At 44.6% G+C, this 22647-nt stretch overlaps 1 protein-coding gene across 1 annotated transcript in view; it reads right to left on the minus strand.

The window, feature by feature from the left end:
- The window catches only part of TGFBI (transforming growth factor beta induced), a 224985-nt gene extending 205220 nt beyond the window's left edge, over positions 1 to 19765 (minus strand). Inside the window, exon 1 of the mRNA XM_069199225.1 lies at positions 19381 to 19765. Coding sequence (XP_069055326.1) covers positions 19381 to 19499 — 119 coding nt within the window. The 5' untranslated portion in view covers positions 19500 to 19765. The remainder of the gene's footprint in view (positions 1 to 19380) is intronic.
- Positions 19766 to 22647: the final 2882 nt, after the last annotated feature.

Below are 22647 nucleotides of genomic sequence, written 5' to 3' on the forward strand. Positions count from 1 at the left end.
ACGGGTGTCCTGGGGCCCCTGGGGGCCCCTGCAGTGCCCATACCACTGGCATGGGCACTGCAGGGGCCCCCTAACAGGGCCCCACATTGATTTTCAGTGTCTGCTTGGCAGACACTGAAAATCGCGACGGGTGCAACTGCACCCGTCGCACACCAGCAACTCCGCCGGCTTCATTCGGAGCCGGCTTCCTCGTTGCTGGTGCTTTCCCGCTTGGTGGGCGGGCGGCCTTTTGGCGGTCGCCCGCCTGCCCAGCGGGAAAGACAGAATGACCGCCGCGGTCTTTTGACCGCGGTACGGTCTTCTGGCGGTTCCCGCCAGGCGGGCGGCGACCGCCGCCCGCCAAAGTAGGAATGACCGCCTATGACTCTTTATTTTCTCTATGGCCCCTTGATATTTCTCCCTGACTCTTCTCATCCCATCTGTCTTGTGAGCTTTTTTGTCTAGTTTATATTTAGTTGCTTCACATAATCTTTGTTTCTAATTATTTCCTAGATTTTATGTGGGCATATATCTACCTAACGTCTGGTTATTCTTTCCACTCATGAATTCTGCCCCATTTCTGTGGCAGTTCTGTATCTGTTTAGAGTATAATTCCTATGCTAGTCTGTTTTCTGATCAGGATCTGATCAAGATCTGTTGCTATGTCCTGGTCCCTTCATGTCTTAGTTGTCATTGTTTGTTTACTAGTCCCCGTCCACATTTACACATTTACAAAGGAATACTGTGGTGGTGAGAGGACAGTAGCAATGAGCAGCAGCAGTAAAGATGTCAGCTGTCTGTGGCAAAGTGCTTAATCATGGTGTAGCAAGTATCTGGTGGGTTATGGCATGGAATGGCAGGTAGTCATGCAGTTGGCTAGTATCAGGTGATGTTTTGAGGTACACTGCCGTTGGCCCTCATTACAAGTGGCCCAGAGTGGTATAATGGAGAGATATCACTCCGGGCCATCTAAACTTTCATGGTGTCTTCGGTTCCAGAGTTACTGGGGCCACAAACTCTGAACCTAATAACTTCACACCCAAAAACACCAAGCCCAATCATTGGAGCATGCAGCTACTGTGCCCATCCTTCCCAGCCCCTACCTCCACATGAACAAGTAGCAAATGTTCATCCTTCAGCTACTTATCTATTCAGCTCCCGCTACCCACACCACAGGCTTCCAAGAATCCCCACACCTATTTTCCACCTTCTTTAAAAAGATGATAAATGGATAAGGATTTAGGCCATGTATTACCATGAAGGGGGAATACATGCTGATTTGCATAGATATTCCTTTGGAGAGCATGATATTCCCCATTCTGGGAGAAATAACTTGTAATTCTAGAATTAAGTTGCAGGCTGGCTGTGCTGAAGCAAATTTTAGTTGCTGAAAAAATACTTTATTAAATGATGTGCAAAACATATGTTCACAAATGAGATGTTCTGAATGTAATGATGTGTAGTAGGCAACCATACTTAAACTTTTTAGGCCTGTAACAGGGAAAAATTGTTGCCCCAGGCTTAGCATAACTGACAGTGCCATGTTAAATAGATAAATCCACTTATATTGAAAGGCCGTTTTCACAATGAATAGCTGTTGTGCAAGATGTTTTTCTTCTCTTTGCTGCAGATGTTGCCATTTCACAAGCTACTGTTAGCTAGTGAATAGACAGTTTTATATTAGATGAGTGATAGTAAGGTTCTTCCCACAGAGAGATGGAGTTGATAGGATGGATTATTCAGAGTAAGAATTTTTGGGAAAACCAGAAAGAAGTGCTATAACTTTCATGGACTCATGACTGATTGTATTTTGATGAAAAGGTGGGGAGTAAACCTGGTCCCAGGAGTGTGCTGAAATCCTACAGGTCACCACGAAGAAGAAAGAGAATAATGTGGCAACTTAGAATTTGTGTATTTAATTTAGTGTATGTCCTTAGAATAGAGAGCCTCGATCTTTTTCTCAGACTAAGAGACAATCTCAGATTTTTGCACATTCCTTTGCCAGACTCTGACAGGAGAATCTGCATTGAGTTGTTCTGACTTCTTGGCCTGGTGTAATTTCCGCTGAGGATACATTCCAGTTTGTTATGGTAAAACGTCATCCTTATGCTTCAATGTCTCTCATCAGAACTCTTTATGGGTATCTGAACTGGCACATTTTCCTTCTCTAATTTAATCCTGATTTAATTTAGAATATGGAGTTTATTTATGGAACACGCTTGTTGCATTATTATTGTATTGACTGCATTATTGATAAATATATATGATTTACATTATTATCAAATATCAATTCATGGATTATATTAACTCTTAATTATGATACTTGGAAAAAAGTACCTTAATATAGATGAATAACTTTGAAGATTTAAAAATAAAACCCTTTAACTCACACTAACACTCTTTATTGACTGAAGTAAAGCTATAATAATTGATGAGGCTCTTAGGTTGACTACAGCTTCTTACTTTTCTGTCGACATCAAAGATCCATACGACCTGTAAGCGGGGTTTGATTTGATTAAGGATTGTTTTAGGTGACTGAGGCATATAGAAAACACCAAACACAAGCAACTGCCTAGAATAAGAGATTCCTGCCCTCTGGTAATCCTGCACCTAAACCTGGGAGGCTTGTAAAAAGGTCCTATGAGGGCTAGAGCATCACACTCAGATGGTCTGGGGTTCAGCTGCCTTTTTCTATGAAACAGTGGCTCCCCTGGTTGCTTGAATGTGTTTTCCAAACTTTTTGCATTGCCATCCTATGTGATAAATCTTACAGCAAACTGGCTAAATCCTAAAGAATTTATGTGAGCCATTCCACCCAGTCCTAATCATTATATCTGAGATGACAAATGGATTTTACATGTATCTTATAAAATTTAGGTGAAAGAGAAAGTGGTGAGATGATAAGATTAAAAAGAATTTGGCGCAAGTCCAATTTCTATCATGTCACATATCACATGTCCTTTATGCAGTCACAACTTTAGATCTATGGTTACATTCCAAATGGTAATCGTATTCTTTTGTGTTTTTGCTGAAAATGTAGTGGTCAAATGTTGCTTAAGTTATGATTGCTGGAACCAAGAGCAATGAAATATGTCCAACCTTCAACTCTTACCAATTTTTCTCATATTAATGCACACATTTACATCGTTGGTTGGTTCAGGCACACTTTCCATTGTAATTGCTATATTTTGATATGCCTATAATGTTCAACTGTATTTTGATTTGCCTTTAATGTTAGTCTCCATCAACATATTTTCACCAGTTTTAGCACTGATTTTGTTTTGTGCAGTTCTGCGAAGGGGAAAAAAACTGAGAGGGGTAAATTGGGTTTTTCTATTTTGCTCCAATGTAAACTTTGCTTAGTACAGCACAGAGTTATGCTAAACTTGGCTTGAACGCAGAACTTTACTCGGAAAGCTTGCTTTTTGTAATTTGGTATAAATCTGCTGAGTAGTTTTTGAGAACTTTTCATCTGAAAGAGATATGAGGTTGGCTTGCCACATTTATGTACCTTAATAGTTGGAAAGATCTTTGTTGATTTGTTTAAAACTTTAGCATGGCTTGAAATGTAGGCATTGGGACACTTAGGCATGTATTTGCAAACTGAATTTTGTGGTACTTTAGAAGTACTACAACTTTATTAATAACATACTACAAAATACTATTCGCTAACTTACGTGCAACGGTCTATCCTTCTACCTCTCCAATGTTTATGTGCGGCAATCTCCACCCAGACTGTGTGGACCTCCACAAAGGTGTGTATGTGTTTTAGTTGGAGGGATGATGGGCAGTGGCTAGTAAATCGGGAACACTTATGACTAAAGGGGATGGTTGAAGGAGAAGTAAGGAGGAGTTATTGGAGGGCTAGAGAGGGGATTAGGGATGGACATTCACTCACCCAAAGAGAGTGAGGAGATTCCTATTCCTATATTCCTGCAAATTTATAATAACTACAGCCCAAAAAATCCCAAAAGCAGTTGTAAATGTATTGCAATTCAATGCTGAAGTAAATCCAGCACTACTCTCATGGTCACCCACAGGTACTTCAATACTCTACCATTGAAAATAATAAGATTATGGACTTAAGTAAAACCCCATAGGAATAATATATATATATATATATATATGTATATATATATATATTTGTGTGTGTGTATATAAATAATCATATTTTAAACGTTTTAATGTAAAAAATGGAATACAAAATTATCAAAAGTATAATATATATATATATATATATATATATATATATATACACACACACATACACACACATGCATCATGTTTTAATGTTAAAAATGGAGTAGAGATTATAAAATAAATTATTATAAAATAATATAATTGCTTTTTTACAATTTACAAATACATTAAAATAGAAATTATTTAAACAATAAGTAAGTTACATTAAACCAAATTAAGTTTATACTTAGGTTTTAGTGATTATATTTATTTATTAAATATTAACAAACACTTTACTTAAAGTAGGTTTTATTTTTTAAAGCAATCTTGAAAAAAATAAGTATTATAAATATAATTTAACATTTAGTTAATAGTCCAATAGTAATTTACCATAAGCTGCATTTTAAAATATTTTGACATGTTTACCACTCACCCCACTATTTCATAGGGTGTGGACATGTAAGTCAACAATTTTGAGTAGCTTTACTCTCATAAATGGTGAATAGTCAAAATGAGTAAAGTTTATCAAAAGTAACGAGTATAAGAAAAAATACAGGGCCTGATTACGATGTTGGCGGTCCGACCGCTGGACGGCACTTGCATCAGTTGGGAGAATGGCACAAAGCCGGCGGCTTCTCGACTTCTGCATTACAAGACTACCGCCGGGCTGGCGGTAGTGTCTGCAGTGGTGTCACTGTGGTGGCATGCTTCAGCTCAGAAAGTGAGCCTGAAGCACACACAGTCGCAATGCAGCATCAGATGAACCTCGGCAGCATTGTTGCCATGCACAATGTTGTGCATGGCAACAGTGTACACCAACAGTCCAGGCATAGGGGGGCACAACATGTGCCCTCAGCTACAATGCCCAAAGGGCAAAATCGACCTGTGGCGCTGTTTGGGGCCCCTTCCCTGCCTTTCTGGCAAGCCATCATGGTGGGGTCTATGCCATGAAAAGCTAGGTAGAAAGGCAAGTCGTGATCAGCACAGCAGTGTCGGCATCAGCACCGTCACAATTGACCACAGCTTTCACTACTGCTGCGGGATCCAAGATCCTGGTGCCATCCTTGCAATCTGGCGGCCGGACCACCAAGGAGGTGGTGGTCGGACCACTGCCGCAGGTATAGTGGTCCCAGGATGGCCATACTCGTAATCAGGCCCATACACTTACTCATGTGCAAGATTACCTTTTGTGAATAGAAGACCCCTTAATATATGAGACTTGCTTTCACATTTTTGCAGATCCAAGGAGCCCAAATAAAAAGCAAGGGATAAAAAAGTGTTACTTTGCTGATAGCGTTGGCACAGCATAACAAATCTGCACAAAAATTTGACAGACATTTAGTAGGATTATATTTCTACTGGGCAAAGTTAGACAGGCGGCAAAACATTTTTGATTTGCTAATGACTTTGGCACCATCAGATGGATCTTCATGAACTTTGGCAGAGACTTATAATGTTTAACTTACTATCTTTATTGTCAGTTTCCTGCAGGCCCATCAAGGGGGGGGGGCACATTTGAAGACGTGTTCATTTGCTGAGAAGTTTGGTACGGTTAGACGAAATTGCATATAATTTGGCAGTCTTTTAACAGGTTTAGCTTTCTGTTAACATATCAATTTTTGAGTGATCTAGGCAGACTACATTAACTAGAAATCGCCCCTCTATGATGCGTGTATTCTCATAAATTATGTCATTTCAGATGTCATGAGTGTTGCTTTGAATGCTATGATTTAACTTGCTATAAGCGGTATAATTTCAAAATTATACACTGTGCATGGTAGAAAGGAGAGTTATAGTTAATGTAGTCTGCCTAGTGAGTTCATAATACTGCTTGCAGAGGTCTGCAAGTTTTAGTAAAGTTTTTCTGGGGGCATAAAATATAACTTTAAATTGTAATTATAACTTTATAATTTCTAAATTTTGTGTAGTTTAAATTTGTTTTGTATATAAATAATCAAGTTTTCCTAAATATAACTAGTCTTTACTGTTTGTTTTTCATTGACGTTTAATTTTTTTTCATAAAAATTTGTTTCAAATCATAGAGTGGTGTGTTGTTGAGTGGAGTGCCGCATAGTACATTGAAGGAGAGTGCCAGAGTGTAGTATTGTAGATTACAGTGGAATGGTGTAGAATGTAAATTCTTGTTATAGAGTAGAGTGGAGTGGTGTGTCATAGACTGGTGTGTCATAAACTGGTGTGTTGTAGAGTGTCTTACAGTGGAGGTACATAAATAGAATTGGCAAAGAGTGGAGTGACATGTTGCAGAGTGGGGTGACATGTCAAACAGTGGAGTAGCATAATGTAGAATGGTATATCCTAGTGGAATGGTGTCAGAGTGGACTGGTGTGATGTACAGTGGAGTGGAGCAGTGTATCTTAGAGTGTTGTATTGTGGAGTATATCGGAGGGGCATGGAGTGGAGTGGCATACACTGGAGTGTCACAGAGTGTCATGGCATAGAGTGTTGTGGCATTAAGTGTTGTGGTATGGAGTGATGTGGCATAGAGCAGAGTAGCATTGAGGAGAGTGGCATATACTATAGAGGCATAGAGTGGAGTGGTGTACAGTGGATTGGTGTATGGTAGAGTGGAGTTCCATGTCGTACAGTGAAGTTGCGTTGAGCGTTGTAGCCTACATTGCAGTGACGGAGAGTGGGGGTGTGTGTCATACAGTGGATTGGAATAGTGTCTTAGAGCATTTCGTAGAGTGGAGTAGAATGGTATAGAGTGGAGGGTCATAGAATGGAGTAGAGTATTTTAGGGTGGATTGGTGTAGAGTGGAATGGTGTGTCAGAGTACAGTGGCATGGCATGGTGTTTCAGAGTGATGTGTCATACACCGGCATTGAGTGGAGTGGCACAGAGTGGAATGACATGTCATAGAGTGGAACGATGTGCCATTGAGTGGAGTGGTGAGTCCTAGACTAGAGTGGCATAGAGTGTCATAGAGTAGAGTGGTGTGTCATACAGTTGTGTATTGCATAGTGTCAGAGTGGAGGGCCGCAGAATGGAATGGAATAGAGGAGAGTGGCATGTTGTAAAGTGGAATGGTATGTCATAGATTGGAGTGGATGGGCATGTGGTATAGTGGAGTAGAGTGTCATAGAGTAGAGGGGCATAGAGTGGATTAGAGTGTTGTAGAGTGGAGAGGTGTGGAGTGGAGTGGCATGTCGTACAGTAGAGTGAATTGGTGTGTTATAGTGTGGCGTGTTGTACAGTGTTTTAGAGAGGAGGGCCATAGAGTGGAGTGCAAAACAGTGGAGTGGCATGTCGTTCAGTGGAGTGGTGTGTCATAAAGTGGAGTGGCACGTCTTACAGTGGAAAGGCATTTTATAAAGCCGACTGGCATGTCGTGAAGTAGAGTGGAGTGGTGTGTCATGAGTGTCGTATAGTGGAGCACAGTGAAATAGAGTGGAGGGGCATAGAGTGGATTAGAGTATTGTAGGGTGGAGTGGTGTTGAGTGGAGTGATGTGTTGTATAGTAGAGTGGAGTGGCATCTTATAGAGTTGCTTGTCATACAGTATTTTAGAGTGGGAGGCCATAGAGTGGAGTTTAGTGGAGTGACATGTTGTACAGTGGATTGGCATGTTGTAGAGCGGAGTGGCATGTCCTATACTGGAGTGATGCATTAGAGTGGAGTGGCATATTGTTCAGTGGAGTTGTGTGGGGTGCAATGTCGCAGAGAGGAGTGGTGTGTCCTACAGTCAAGTAGCAGGTAACAGAATGGAGTGGCATGTTGTACAGTGGAGTAGAGTGGTGTTGTGTAGAGTTTTGTAGCATGGAGTACAATAGGAGAGAGTTGAGGGGCTTAGAGTGAAGTAGAGTGGTGTGGAGTAGAGGGGTGCACAGTGGAATGGTGTGTCAGAGTACAGTGCAGTGGTGTGTGATAGAGTGGCATGGTATAGTGCCATAGAGTGGAGGGGCACAGAGTGCATTGCGTAGAGTGCAGTGGCATGTCATACAGTGGAGTGGAGTGGAGTGGAGTGGTGTGTCGAACAGTGGAATGGCGTCTCATAGAATGGAGTTGCATGATGTACCGTGGAGTGCCAGGAGTGGCAGAGTGGAGTGGCATGTCAAAAAGTGGTGTGTTGTAGAGTGTCTTAGAATGGAGGAGCACAGAGTGGAGTGACAGAGTGAAGTGGCATGTCGTGGGGTGGAGTGGCATGTCATACAGTGGATACCCATGGAGAGTCTTGGAGTGGAGTGGAGTGGAGTGTCATAGATTAAAGTGGAGTATTGTACAGTAGAGTAATGTCTCGTAGAGTGAACGGGCATGTCATAAAGTGGAGTGGGGTGGTGCATCATAGAGTGCCATTTAGAGGAGGGGCATAGAGTGGAGTAGAGTGCTGAGGCATAGAGGGGCATAGAGTGCTGCACTGTGGAGTAGCATACAGTTGAGTGTCAAACAGTGTCATGTCATAGAGTGTTGTATTGTAGAGTATTGTGGCATAGAGTGTTGTGGCATACTGTGGAGTGGCAGAGTGGCGTGGGATTGAGTGCTGTGGCATAGAGAAGAGTGGTGCACAGGGAAGTGGTGTAGAGTGGAATGGCATATAGTGGAATCACATACACTGGAGTGGTGCAGAGTGGCTTGTTGTAGAGTAGAGTGGGGGGTTGTGTCACAGAGGGGTGTGTCGTACAGTGTCTTACAGTAGAGAAGTGTCAGGTGGTGTGACGTAGAGTTAAATGACATGTTGTAGAGTGGAGTGGCCTTTCATATAGTGGAGTGGCATGTCATACAGTGTAGTGAAGTGGTGTTACGTAGAGTGGCCTATACTGGAGAAGAGTGGCATAGAGTGGAGAGGCATGTAGTGGAGTAGAGTGTTGTGGAGTAGAATGGCATAAACTTAAAAGGCATGTTGACTAGTAGAGAGGAATAGGTCTTACAGAGTGGTGTGAGATACAGTCTCTTACCGTGGGTGGGCATAGAGTGGAGTGGCGTCTAGTGGAGTGGCATGTCATAGAGTAAAGTGGCATGTCTTTCAGTGGAGTGGTGTGTCATAGAGTGGAAGGGCATGTCATACAGTGTAATGGAGTGGCATATTGTAGAGTGTCATAGACTGGAGTAGAGTGGCATAAAGTGGAGGGACATAGGGGGTCATTCTGACCCTGGCGGTAACTACCGCCAGGGCCGTCGTCGGCGGTAGCACCGCCAACAGGCTGGCGGTGCTCCGCCGGGCATTCTGACAGCGGCGGTACAGCCGCGGCCAGAAGCGGAAAGCCGGCGGTGTACTGCCGACTTTCCGTCGCCCATGGGAATCCGCCATGGCGGCGCAGCTTGCTGCACCGCCATGGGGATTCTGGCACCCCATACCGCCATCCAGTTCCTGGCGGTTCACCCGCCAGGAACAGGATGGCGGTATGGGGTGTCGTGGGGCCCCTGGGGGCCCCTGCAGTGCCCATGCCAATGGCATGGGCACTGCAGGGGCCCCCGTAAGAGGGCCCCACAAAGGATTTCAGTGTCTGCTTTGCAGACACTGAAATTCGCGACGGGTGCAACTGCACCCGTCGCACCTTCCCACTCCGCCGGCTCCATTCTGAGCCGGCTTCCTCGTGGGAAGGGTGTTTCCCGCTGGGCTGGCGGGCGGCCTTTTGGCGGTCGCCCGCCAGCCCAGTGGGAAACCCAGAATGACCGCCGTGGTCTTTTGACCGCGGTACGGTCTTCTGGCGGTTCCCGCTTGGCGGGCGGCTCCCGCCGCCCGCCAAGCTTAGAATCAGGGCCATAGAGTGTTGTAAAGTGAGTGGTGTAGAGTGGAGTGGCATGTCTTACAGTAGAATGGAGTGGCATCTCATAGTACACTACACTGGATTGGGGTGTTGCACTGTGGAGTGGCATGCCATAGAGTGAAGTGGTGAGTCATAGAGAGGAGTAATGTTGCATGTTGTAAAACTTTGCTTGTCATATGTCTTCTTTTTTTATTTCCATAGGTAATGCAGTACTTCCTAGATACTTCTGAGGTAGTACAGCAGTACCCCCATAAACACCTAACACCTAAATCTCCTGTTCAAACCCAGAACAAAGTTTAAATGTGGTCAAAACATTATGGCTACCTTTTAATTTTGTAAGGGCTTTCATCATCCAAGAACATTGTATTTTGCAAGGTACCACGGTATGCTGCAAAATTACAGAGGCATTCTGTAGCCTGATTTTTCACTACTTTTTTGTCCCTTATAAGTTTGAAACTAAATCTGTACAGTCACTCTGCCACAACATTTGATTCAAAAACACATGGGGAATGTATGGAGGGAAAATATTTTTTGAGATCCCGTTTTACTTTGCAGACCCTTAACTAATCACCACAAAACTTTGCAAAAAAAAAGAATAGGTCTGCAATGTTTTGTGGAGATTCATCAAACGGTGACATGGTGACAAAGTTATAAGCAAGCAACAATCGGTGGAAATCCTAGCCCTGACAATCCTAACTAGAACTTATCTCCACTCTGCTATCTATCTATCTATCTATCTATCTATCTATCTATCTATCTATCTATCTATCTATCTATCTATCTACACACACACAACTATATATACACACACACACATATATATATATATATATATATAATAATTTGCTTAATTCAATAACACCTGATCACTTTTTCATGAAATTTATGTTATGTGCTCTGATTCCGTTGTGTACATTTGTGTTGAGACTGAGCATGTCACTAACAGATCATTTCTCTTTCTTGTGGATACCTCTTAGATACCTCTCCGCCCATACATCTTTAAATAGTTGCCATGAAGTCCTGATCCTTATTAGTCCCCCTTAGGTGTGGACCCTTGCCTCCTGTTCCAACCAACTATGTCCGCTTTTCCCCACAATTAACTCTGTGAGAAATCTTGCCATTTTCTATGATGCCACAATTTACTTCTCCACTCTGATAAATACAGTAGCTTTCACGTGTGTTCTGCTTCTAGGCACTCTTAGGAAGAAACATCTCCCTTCTCTTTATTTTGAAGTTTAGCAGATTGTAACTTAAGTAGGCATTTTCTCCATTTTAAATTATGACTTTGCCCTGCATTTAGGGCTTATATAAGTAGCTTTTGTAACAGCTGCTAGTGCTTAACCCCTTGTGTGCCCAGGACGAGGTGATCTCGTCCAAGGCGCCGGTTCCCCGGTGCCTTGGACGAGATCACCTCGTCCTGCTAAGGGCCTCCCGGAGGAGCGCTAGCGCTCCCACGATGGCCAGGCACACCCCTCCCCTAGGCAGGGATGGAAGGGGAATTGCTTCCCCTTTCACCCCCGCCCCCCACTGTGACCTCCCTGTGGCGTCTGATGACGTCAGCACGCTTTCGCACGCTGACCTCATCAGAGGCCTTCCCTCCGGCGCTGGAGCCTGATTGGAGGAGAAAGCATTTCTCCTCTGATCACGTGGAGGGGGCAGAGAAGTCTGAAAGGAGAGGAAAGGTCTTTCCTCTCCTTTCAGGCTTCCCTGAGCATTTCTGCTGCCCAAATGCCACGAGACATCTGGGAATTTTTTTATTTTTTATTTACTCAATAAGGAGAGCTGCCCCTTGGGAAAGGGCCACTCTCCAGGGGGGAAATTATTAGGCCGATCTGCCCCCAGGGGGGGCAGAAATCCACTAGACACCAGGGAAAATATTCTTTTTTTTTTATGTTTGGGGAGCGACTCCTTGGGCAAGGGTAGCTCCAGGGGGGGGGAAATTATTATTAGCCCATTTCTGAACCCCCTGGGGGCAGATCGGCTTTGCGATCTGCTCCCAGGGGGGGCAGAAACCACTAGACACCAGGGAATATATATTTTTGTGGGCTATTTGAAGTAAGGGGAGCAACTTGGGCAAGGGCTGCTCCTCGGGGGGCATATTATTTCTAGGCCATTTCTGCCCCCCGGGGGGGGGGCAGAACTCCACTAGACACCAGGGATATTTTTTTTTATTGATTTTTTTTTTTTAATGTTTGGGGAGTGACCCCTTGGGCAAGGGTCGCTCTGGGGGAGGGAATCATTATTAGGCCATTTCTGCACTCCCTGCAGGCAGATCGGCCTTGTGATCTGCCCACGGGGGGGGCAGAAACCACTAGACACCAGGGAATATTTTTTTTTGTGGACTATTTTAAGTAAGGGGAGCGGCCCCTTGGGCAAGGGCGGCTCCTCGGGGCAAATTATTTCTAGGCCAATACTGTCCCCCAGGGGGCAGAAAACCACTAGACACCAGGGATTTAAAAAAAAATTGTTTACTTTTATTTTTTTATGTTTGGGGAGCGACCCCTTGGGCAAGGGTCGCTCTGGGGGGAGGGAATCATTATTAGGCCATTTCTGCACTCCCTGCAGGCAGATCGGCCTTGTGATCTGCCCACGGGGGGGCAGAAACCACTAGACACCAGGGAATATTTTTTGTGTGGGCTATTTCAAGTAAGGGGAGCGGCCCCTTGGGCAAGGGCCGCTCCTCAGGGGGCAAATTATTTCTAGGTTATTTCTGCCCCCCGGGGGCAGAAAACCACTAGACACCAGGGATATTTTTTTGTGTTTACTTTTATTTTTTTATGTTTGGGGAGCGATCCCTTAGGCAAGGGTCGCTCCCGGGGAGGGCAAATTATTATTAGGCCATTTCTGCCCCCCAGGGACAGATCGGCCTAATATAATTGGGCCGATCGGCCTCCGGAGGGGCAGAAACCACAAGACACCAGGGAATTTTTACTTATTTTAGACTAACACAACTATGTTTGGGGAGTGACCCCTTAGGCAAGGGCCACTCCCCGGGGGGGGAATATTTTTAGGCCTTTTCTGCCACCCGGTTGAGGCAGATCGGCCTAATATAATTAGGCGGATCTGCCCCCGGGGGGGCAGAAACCTCTAGACACCAGGGATATATATATTTTTTTATTTACTTTATGTTTTTATGTATGGGGAGCGACCCCTTAGACAAGGGTCGCTCCCCTGGGGGGCAAATTGTATTTAGGCCATTTCTGCCCCCCTTGGGGGCAGATCAGCCTATTTTTGTTAGGCCACTCTGCCCCCAAACGGGGCTGAAACCTCTAGACACCATGGATTGGTGTGTGTGTATGTGTGTGTTTTGTTTGGAGGGGGCAGCCCCTTGGGCAAGGGTCTCTCCCCATGGGGGCACATTACTGTTGGCCATAACTGCCCCCTTTGGGGGCAGACTGGCCTATTATGGAAGGCCCATCTGCCCCCAAGGGGGGCAGAAAGCCCACCAGAGAAGATTTTTTTTTTCAAAATAAGAGGTCGGGTATGGCCATACCCGTGCCCCAAATAAATGGGGCCAAAGTTGTTCTACCCACCAGTGGGCAGATTGGGCAACTACCCCCGATCCACACCCCGGGGGACAGAAAGTCTACTAGATGCCAGGGAATAAAAAAAATAAAAGAAAATAGTGGGGTGGTGGCTACCAACCAGTATGGGCCTGGTTATGTCCCCACCCGAACTGAAGGGGCTAACAGTCTTTCAGCTCTCCCCCGCACACTAAAACATCTTATCCCATGGCAAGCAGAGGACATTTGATTATTTTTTGTTTTTGTTTTACATTTGGGCCATGAGAGCTTGGTAACTCTCAAAATCGTCCCACTTGGAATGGTGAGGGCTGCACTTTATTTTACTTTGGGACGCTGCCATATAGAAAAATCCACAAGACCTAGACACATCTGAAAACTAAACATCTAGTTGATTCCGGGGTGGTGTTCTTCACATGCACCCCGCACCATTTCCTTACCCACAATGCCCTGCAAACCTGCAACTTTGCTGGAAAGCACACATTTTTCCCACATTTTTGTGATGGAACCTTCCGGAATCTGCAGTAATCCACAAAATTCCTACCATCCAGCATTGTCTCATCTATACCGATAAAATGTATGCTTCACTTGTCAGCCTAAAAATGTTTTTTTTCAAACTGCCCTTTTGGACCCACTTTGGTTCCCCCTCAATTTCGACGTGTTTTTGGCTCTTCCCTGTCAGAAACACTTGGCCCACCTACACAAGTGAGGTATCATTTTTACCGGGAGACTGTGGGGAACGTTGGGTGGTAGGAAATTTGTCCTGGTGCAGTGATCCCGCACAGAAATGTGGGAAAAGATTTGATTTTTTTGCTAGATATGCGGTTTGCTGAGGATTCTGGGTCAGAAAATATTGGGGGATCCACGTAAGTCACACCTCCCTTGACTCCCTCGGGTGTCTAGTTTTCTGAAATGTCTGGGTTTGGTAAGTTTCCCTAGATGGCTGCTGAGCCCAGGACCAAAAACGCAGGTGCCCCCCACAAAAACAGGTAGTTTTCTATTTGATAATTTTGATGTGTCCAGATAGTGTTTTGGGGCACTTCCTGTCGCAGGCACTATGCCTACCCACACAAGTGAGGTACCATTTTTATCGGGAGACTTGAGGGAACGCTGGGTGGAAGGAAATTTGTGGCTCCTCTCAGATTCCAGAACTTTCTGTCACCGAAATGTGAGGAAAAGGTGTTTTTTGAGCCATATTTTGAGGTTTGCAAAGGATTCTGGGTAACAGAACCTGGTGAGAGCTCGACAAGTCACCGCATCTTGGATTCCCCTAGGTCTCTCATATTAAAAAATGCACAGGTTTGGTAGGTTTCCCTAAGTGGCGGCTGAGCTAGAGGCCAAAATCCACATGTAGGCACTTTGCAAAAAACAACTCTGTTTTCTGTAGAAAAAATTGATGTGTCCACGTTGTGTTTTGGAACATTTCCTGTCGCTGGCACTATGCCTACCCACACAAGTGAGGTACCATTTTTATTGGGAGACTCAGGGGGAACGCTGGGTGGAAGGAAATTTGTGGCTCCTCTCAGATTTCAGAACTTTCTGTCACCGAAATATGAGGAACATGTGTTTTTTTAGCCACATTTTGAGGTTTGTAAAGGATTCTGGGTAACAGAACCTGGTGAGAGCTCGACAAGCAACCCCATCTTGGATTCCTCTAGGTCTCTAGTTTTCAAAAATGCACAGGTTTGGTAGGTTTCCCTAGGTGGCAGCTGAGCTAGAGGCCAAAATCCACAGGTAGGCACTTTGCAAAAAACACCTCTGTTTTCTGTGGAAAAATGTGATGTGTCCACGTTGTGTTTTGGGCCATTTCCTGTCGCGGGCACTAGGCCTACCCACACAAGTGAGGCACCATTTTTATCGGGAGACTTGGGGGAACATAGAATAGCAAAACAAGTGTTATTGCTCCTTGTCTTTCTCTACATTTTTTCCTTCCAAATATAAGACAGTGGGTAAAAAGGACATCTATTTGAGAAATGCCCTGTAATTCACGTGCTAGTATGGGCACCCCAGAATTCAGAGTTGTGCAGATAACCACTCCTCCTCAACACCTTATCTTGTGCCCATTTTGGAAATACAAAGGTTTTCTTGATACCTATTTTTGACTCTTTATATTTCAGCAAAGGTGCAGCTCATTTATTGGCTCTGGGTGCCTAGGATTCTTGATGAACCTGCAGGCCCTATATATCCCTGCAACCAGAAGAGTCCAGCGGATGTAACAGTATATTGCTTTAAAAAATCTGACATTTCAGGAAAACGTTACAGAGTAAAACGTAGAGAAAAATGGCTGTTTTTTTCACCTCAATTTCAATATTTTTTTATTTCAGTTGTTATTTTCTGGAGGAAAACCTGATAGGAACTACACATATTACCCATTGCTGAATTCAGAAATGTGTCTACTTTTCAGAAATGTTTAGGTTTCTTGGATCCAGCATTGTTTTCACATCCATTTCTGTCACTGACTCGAAAGAGGCTGAAAGCACAAAAAAATTGTACAAATGGGGTATGTCCCAGTAAAATGCCAAAATTGTGTCGAAAAATTGGGTTTTCTGATTCAAGTCTGCCTGTTCCTGGAAGCTGGGAAGCTGGTGATTTTAGCACCGCAAACCCTTTGTTGATGCCATTTTCAGGTAAAAAAACACAAGCCTTCTTCTGCAGCCCTTTTTTCCAATTTCTTTAAAAACAAAACAAAATGTTCACTGTATTTTGGCTAATTTCTTGGTTTCCTTCAGGGGAACCCACACAGTCTGGGTACCTTTAGATGCCCAGACTTTGTGGGTCTAGGATGTTGGAAAAAAAGGACGCAAATTTGGCGTGGGTAGCTTATGGGGACAAAAGGTTATGAGGGCCTAAGCGAGAACTATTACGAATAGGCAAAAAAAGGCCTGCCACAGGAGGGGGAAAAGGCCTGGCAGCGAAGGGGTTAATATGCGCCAGTGATGAGGGGGTGGGCATGGGCGCTCCTTTTTTGGGAACCTTGACTTATATTTCAACATCAGACTTTGAGCCAGAGCAATAGAGAGTAGGGCAGAAAAAGGAGTAGGAAGAGAAATAGAACAATAGGAAAACAGTGACAAAGATAGAAAGCTCTGATGTAATCCACTTTGTAAGAGTGAGGCAAAGACACCACTTCCAGTGATAGTAAGACTCTATTTTGGCTGTTACGTCGAGCTTTCAATGATCAAAACCTAGTCTAGCTGCAAAATCAGTTTCCTAATTATGTTTCACTGCGATCCCTTCCCATTGCTTGTAAAGCACTCTTTAATCTCATCTACCTCAGACAAGCTTGGATCGTCTAAAGTATAGAACATGTGCCCTCTTCTCCTCTGCATTACTAGTAATCATCTAGGATTTCCCAAACAAACACTATTTTTCTGCCCTGCAGTCCTCCTTTTTGGGTAAAGTGCAGTTCAAAGTCCAGCACAGGACACCTTCAGGCAAACGCTAGTCTTCAGAAATTCCTCAAATGGCAGTCATTATATGCAGGGCCACTGGAATTATGTGACAGAAGAGGACCACAATATGTGGCAGGGTTTACTAAATTGTGCGTCAAGAAAAAACAAATTATGTGGCTTAATACGACACATTTTATTATAGTATTATTTCATTACGTTACACTTTAACACTGTCCAGGCAAAGCTTTCCTCTCATTAGTACCAGTTAAACATCAAAATACACCTTAGGCAAATGAAAGATGATCAGTCAACCTTCGCAAAGGGTCTTCCACTACGTGGCAACAAACGCCAAAGTAGTTTTAGTAACTCTTAGTCTGTTCAAGCTAGAAACATTTTTTGCGATTATGAAGCAAATGGTGGCTTATGTAGCAAGTGCGATAAATTCATACGTATGTGGAAAACGCTGCGGCCGCGGAATCTGATCATTCTAGTGGCTATGATCATATGATATATGGTGTTTATTTGATTCGTTGACGTATGGTGTTGCTTACATGTGATGCTCCTGAATCACATGCATTCCTTTTGCGAAGTTACTGGTGAGATGCAAACTTCTAAATGAAAGCACAGCACATCTGACCTAAGGACAATATGGTAGAAGTCACAGTCTTTCATACTAGGAAGCGGATAGCATCATAGAGGAGATGGTTATTTTGGCAGAGCTGTGGAGGAGGGAGATTCAATCGTAGGCTTCAGTTCGGATATATGGGGAATTGTTGCATTATCTTTCTTCCTGTGATTATTGTATTGTCATTGTACATCTACAATGCCTATGACACTGGGCGAGGCATTGAAGTGCTTCATACCAATTAGCAAACTGGAAACTCAAAGGTAGAAGTTAATCCATGCATTTACTAACTAAATATAGAAAAGGTTAATGAATAAGGACGATTTGATCACAAATTTAGTTTCCAATGCTAACTCTTCAACTGACTAGCTCGATAAATTATGTTTTTTTTATGTTTTTATGTTAGGAAGGAAACACAGAGCTCGGCTGCTAGGATGCCTCAACTCATCCTAGATTAGAGACCATTTAACCGTCTTCAAACCCATTCTACGACAAGAGAACAATCTGCCAGCGGCAGGGCTACTGACACCACCTTCTAGCCGCTGTTCTTGGCCATATTGTTTTTACTGATTTTACAGTTTTAATAGTTATAAAAAGAAATAATTCGGCGCACAAAACATGCCAAGCATTTGAAAATAAAAGATTGTACTAAAGACAAAGTGTCCGTCGTTCCCACACAAGCTTCATCTTTTGTATTGTTACTGTAAGACATGTAAAATGATTAACGGGAAAAAGACAAAAAGCACGTACACTTTCAAAGGCAATGGCTCGGGGGACTTTTTTCTACTCAACCATCAGACAGAGTACAGTTTGAACCCTCTAACTACAAAAAAGAACATTAAATAGGTCTACCAAAGTAAAGCTGTACCAAAGTGAATGGGAATTATAAAATACAATTTCGCTAATTATATCACGCGTCTGGAGTTCATCTGACCATTGAGTTTGTTCATCCTTTCCAAGTGTGTACTAATCACTGCTGCTGAGGTTCTCCAACTAGTAGCTGGCAAGTGATTTTCGAACTGCAAAGTACAGCCAATCCGCCCTTTAATCTTTACTAACAGCAAACGAAAATGCCCCAGTTTTTCCGATGTTACTCCTCCACCAATCAAGAGTCAGGTGAATAAAAGTGTTGCGGTTTACCATAGCAAGCTGCTTACAGTGAGGGCGTTTCTTTTTACTTGATTTTTTTCTCACATTCTGCACCAAAATATCCTCGTTTTGAATAAGCGGCTGTGAATGTTGTCTTTCTGCGTCTGGGGATACCGATTAGTGGCATCTGTTCAATTCTCGATAAGCAATCACAGATGGTTCAAGATCTCCCAGCCCCGTCCTCTAACCCAACTCTCCTTGACATTTACCTCAGAACTCACTGAAGTGAAAGCAAGTGCCTAAAATTAGACATGCTTTCTGCGACGAAGTTCTCGTGTGAGATAAGCAGAGAGACCCGGTTCACCCAATGACCCTCCCGAACCAATGGGCAAAACTCGGGCTGCACATTGGCACCACCGCAGTCTTTCACGGATACGTCACTAGCAGGGCGGCATTAAGTAATGGGGTATTATTTAGGATATGATTTTGAACAGACTGGTATTCAGATACAACATTTGTCTATTTTTACCTTGGAAATGGTACTGCCACACATTAGCTACTTCATTCTTCCAGGTCAGTTCACATGCATACAAATGCCCACACTTCAGCATATAAAGTTCGCACTATGTAATTATCACTTGATATTTCATTAGCTACTTAATTCTTGCAGGTCAGTGCACTGGCACCCAAATGCTCACACTTCGACATATTAAGTTATCATTTTGTACTTACTATTCAGTGGTTCACTTAACCTTGTAAATAAATGGGCGAGTGCTTAGCCGACAAGCATAGCTGAACATCAATATGTACTCTTAACGGCTATCGTGTAACTGCTCAACAAATACATTTTGCACACAGTTCGAAGCTTACCCGTGCTGTCTACCTCGAATTCTACTGTGCTGCAGGACCTGCTGGTAGGGAGACTTTGCAGAGGACACAAAGGCCCCCAGAAGGGCGACCACACAACTGAACAGAATTAAGCGATTCATTTTGAAGGTTCTGCGTGGTTTGCAGCCTCTGATCTTCAGGAGGGCTTCAGAGGCAAAGTCAGGCAATAAAAGTGGAGCCGTGTGTTAAATAGGCGCAGATGCACAGGGGGGCGGGGCAGGCCGGCGACCGGTGCAATCCGAGACTGCCTTCCCCCGTGGGGGCTTCCTTAACCTCTCAGCTCTGTGCGAGTCTAAAAGCGCTTCTGAAAAGTTCAGAGCGAACAGAGAGCACTTCTCTTCAACCGAGCACTGCTAGCTTTCTCTGTGATGAGGAAACTACCAGAAACTCCAGCTGCTTGAACCGAAAGACCACAAAATAAACCAGACGCTCGCAAGAATGCGCTGTCATTCTAAAGCAGACTACAAAGCTAACAGCCACGAGGATCTCACCAGGGATTGGTCATACTGCTTTAAAAAATAACAGCGGTCACCGAGCACTCCTCACTTCTCTACAAAACGAATCAGGCCGATATTGCCCAACACTGTCTGAAAAGGAACCTAAAATACGCCAGGGCAAATAAAAACACCTGCAACACGGTCCTGGGTGCATGAGCGAATAGTTTTGTGACACCCCCTCCCATCAATAGAGGAAACATATCAATCAAATCACTTTTCGAAGTTGGATCTTCTCTCTTACCTCTTTTAAACTAAAACTGTAATTTTGTGCTTTTTCAAATGTTGCTGAATGTTTCTGTTGCACTCGTGGCGATTGTGCTCAACTGTCTTAGTACGAGATATCACCACATTAGTAGATCGAATAATAAAGATACTGCATTTGGTTTAGCACCGACTTGCTGAAAAGATTTCATTTGTAAAGATACATTTTGAATCCAAAAACTCACTGTTATTTAAGAATCAAAGAACTTAAGTCAGGTACTCGTGCCCTCACCGGAATCTATCTACCTTAAGTCTCCATGGACGCTTGGTATGCAGCTGTTAAAATATTTACCCGAGATCTTGTGATTACACCCCGCTCCAGATAACTGTGGCCAAGATTTGCCTGTCGAGATTCTTCCTGTTGGCCTGACTGTTTGAAGAGAAGGGAAACCGGTGGAAACGTTATTAGTCATATAAAGGGATTACTAATTTGTGCACCAGTGTTTGGGCAGGGAGCGACAGTTATTACCATTCCTGGTGTCATGCTGATCCTGAACGGGTGACCACAGATGCAAGGCAGGCAAATTAGTGAGGTTGGTCAGGAAGTTTATTTAGACATATCATAAAACGTACTTGTTACTTCTCAGAAAAAGGTAATCATGGCTGTTTTAAACTACTTTCACCCGAACAAGTAACTACCTACAGATTAGGCTTGTCCCATACTGTTGTGTACCAGTGCATCTTCTGCACTGGGCTCCCCCGCATTGGGGGAACAACATATATGGCGTGTCCGCACGGGGCTGTACACCTGGGTGGGGGCACAAAGTGCTTCTGACGCCCTAACATGGTGAGAGGGGATTGGTCGGAGCGCAAGCACGACCCCTGAAGCATTTCAAGCGCTTCTGGGCTGCGCAAACATGATACACGTGTTGGCCACGCCCATAAAAGGAATCGTGGCCAGCGAGCTGGTCTTTTCTCCTGCTCGTCGACCGCAGACAAGGACTGCCCGCTCCACACAACAAGTTTCTTTGGTCTTTTATTTTGCAGGGTTTTCTATCAGAAGGCTCGGCATGCTCACTTTGCGCTCTGCACCTTGGGACAGAGTGACCACCGAGACTCGTTTGTGTGTGTAAAAGGCCGCTTTATTGGAACAGGTGCCCCTAGACCTACCCCCTTGGCCTTTGCCTTCCAAAACTAAAACCTCACTAGACATCGAGTCACCTACCCCCGCCCCTCCCCCTCCCCTACCCCTACCCCGATCCCTCCCCCCCTTCTTCTCGACCTGTCTTTTCCTTCCTCTCGTCTCCTTTACTTTCTCCCGCCCTACCTACTTCTTTGAACCTGTCCGCTCCTGAGCAGTCTCCTGCCTGTCCTTGTCTAATTAATGTTCCCCCCTGTCCTAATACCTGTCTTTCCCTGCCAGCTCCGTCCTACACCCGAGCTTTTAATAGCTGCCCTGCAGCTGTCCCCGCCTTGGCAAGCACCTGTCCAAGCGACGCCTACTTAACAACCCCGGACACCTGCTCCAAGAAAACCCCTAAATCAGCATAACGTGAGGGAGGGAGGGAGGGGAAAGAAAACACAGAGCCCGCCTGCCTAAACCCTGGCCACCAGGTCACCTTCCCAAAATGGTGCCTGTTCCTACAAAATGGCCGTATGCATACCCATCCCACCCCCCATAATTGGCACCCCAGACGTCCAAACACGTCCCGGGTCGTGCCACCTGTCCCAAAAACCCGGGGAGGGGGACTCCTCGTTCCTCCTCCTCCCCCCCGAGGCCCCATTGTGGGACACTCTTCAGCAGCCCAGTTGCACCCTGCCTGGGAGCCGTATAAGTTTGAGTTCTGCTCACATGACCTGAGTTTTGACTAAGTGGCGGCTCCAGCAGGGTCCACGGCGCTGCGGGTGAGGGTGGGTGATTTTGAGGGCATTTGACAAGGTTCTGAGTGTGTAGGAGTGTTTCACCCTGTGAATTTGGAGCCTGTTTTGCTTCTTTGCGCACATCTGCTGGCTCAGCTTTTGGCTTGGCGAGGTGGGGCTGGTCTGGCAGGGCAGTAGCATTTGTAGGCATTACCAATGGTCTGTGATTGGCCTGCGGGCGAGGGCTGATTTAATTGGCATTGTCCTCTGAAATCTATGGGAGCTGCCGAGCAGGGTGGCTTTGGGAAAGCTTACTGTTGGATGAGGGTGCCTGATAATAGGGTGGCAGATTTGTTTTGGATGGTTCTAGTCAACGTTTGATTGTGCAATTGTGTAGATAGCCCACCTTACGTGACAAGTGTTGCCTCTTTGTGGCGGTTGTATGAGCAAGTCCTTGATGGCTCAGTACGGCTCAAATGGGCAACATGGTGCCAAGTGGTACTGGACTGAGGCGCTGTTAGAAGCATTAATGCTCAGGATGGATGCTATGGACCAGGCCATTGCATCAAGATGACAGTCATCTGAGGTGCCTGGGGAGAAAGTGGAAAGGCCTAGGATATCAGGAGTGCCTCCCATGGAGGTATTCCCCCTGGTCTCAAAGAAAGTCCGTAGGCAGGTATAGTTAGGCTGG

Source organism: Pleurodeles waltl, chromosome 7, assembly GCF_031143425.1.
Source record: "Pleurodeles waltl isolate 20211129_DDA chromosome 7, aPleWal1.hap1.20221129, whole genome shotgun sequence".
NCBI classification, from domain to species: domain Eukaryota; kingdom Metazoa; phylum Chordata; class Amphibia; order Caudata; family Salamandridae; genus Pleurodeles; species Pleurodeles waltl.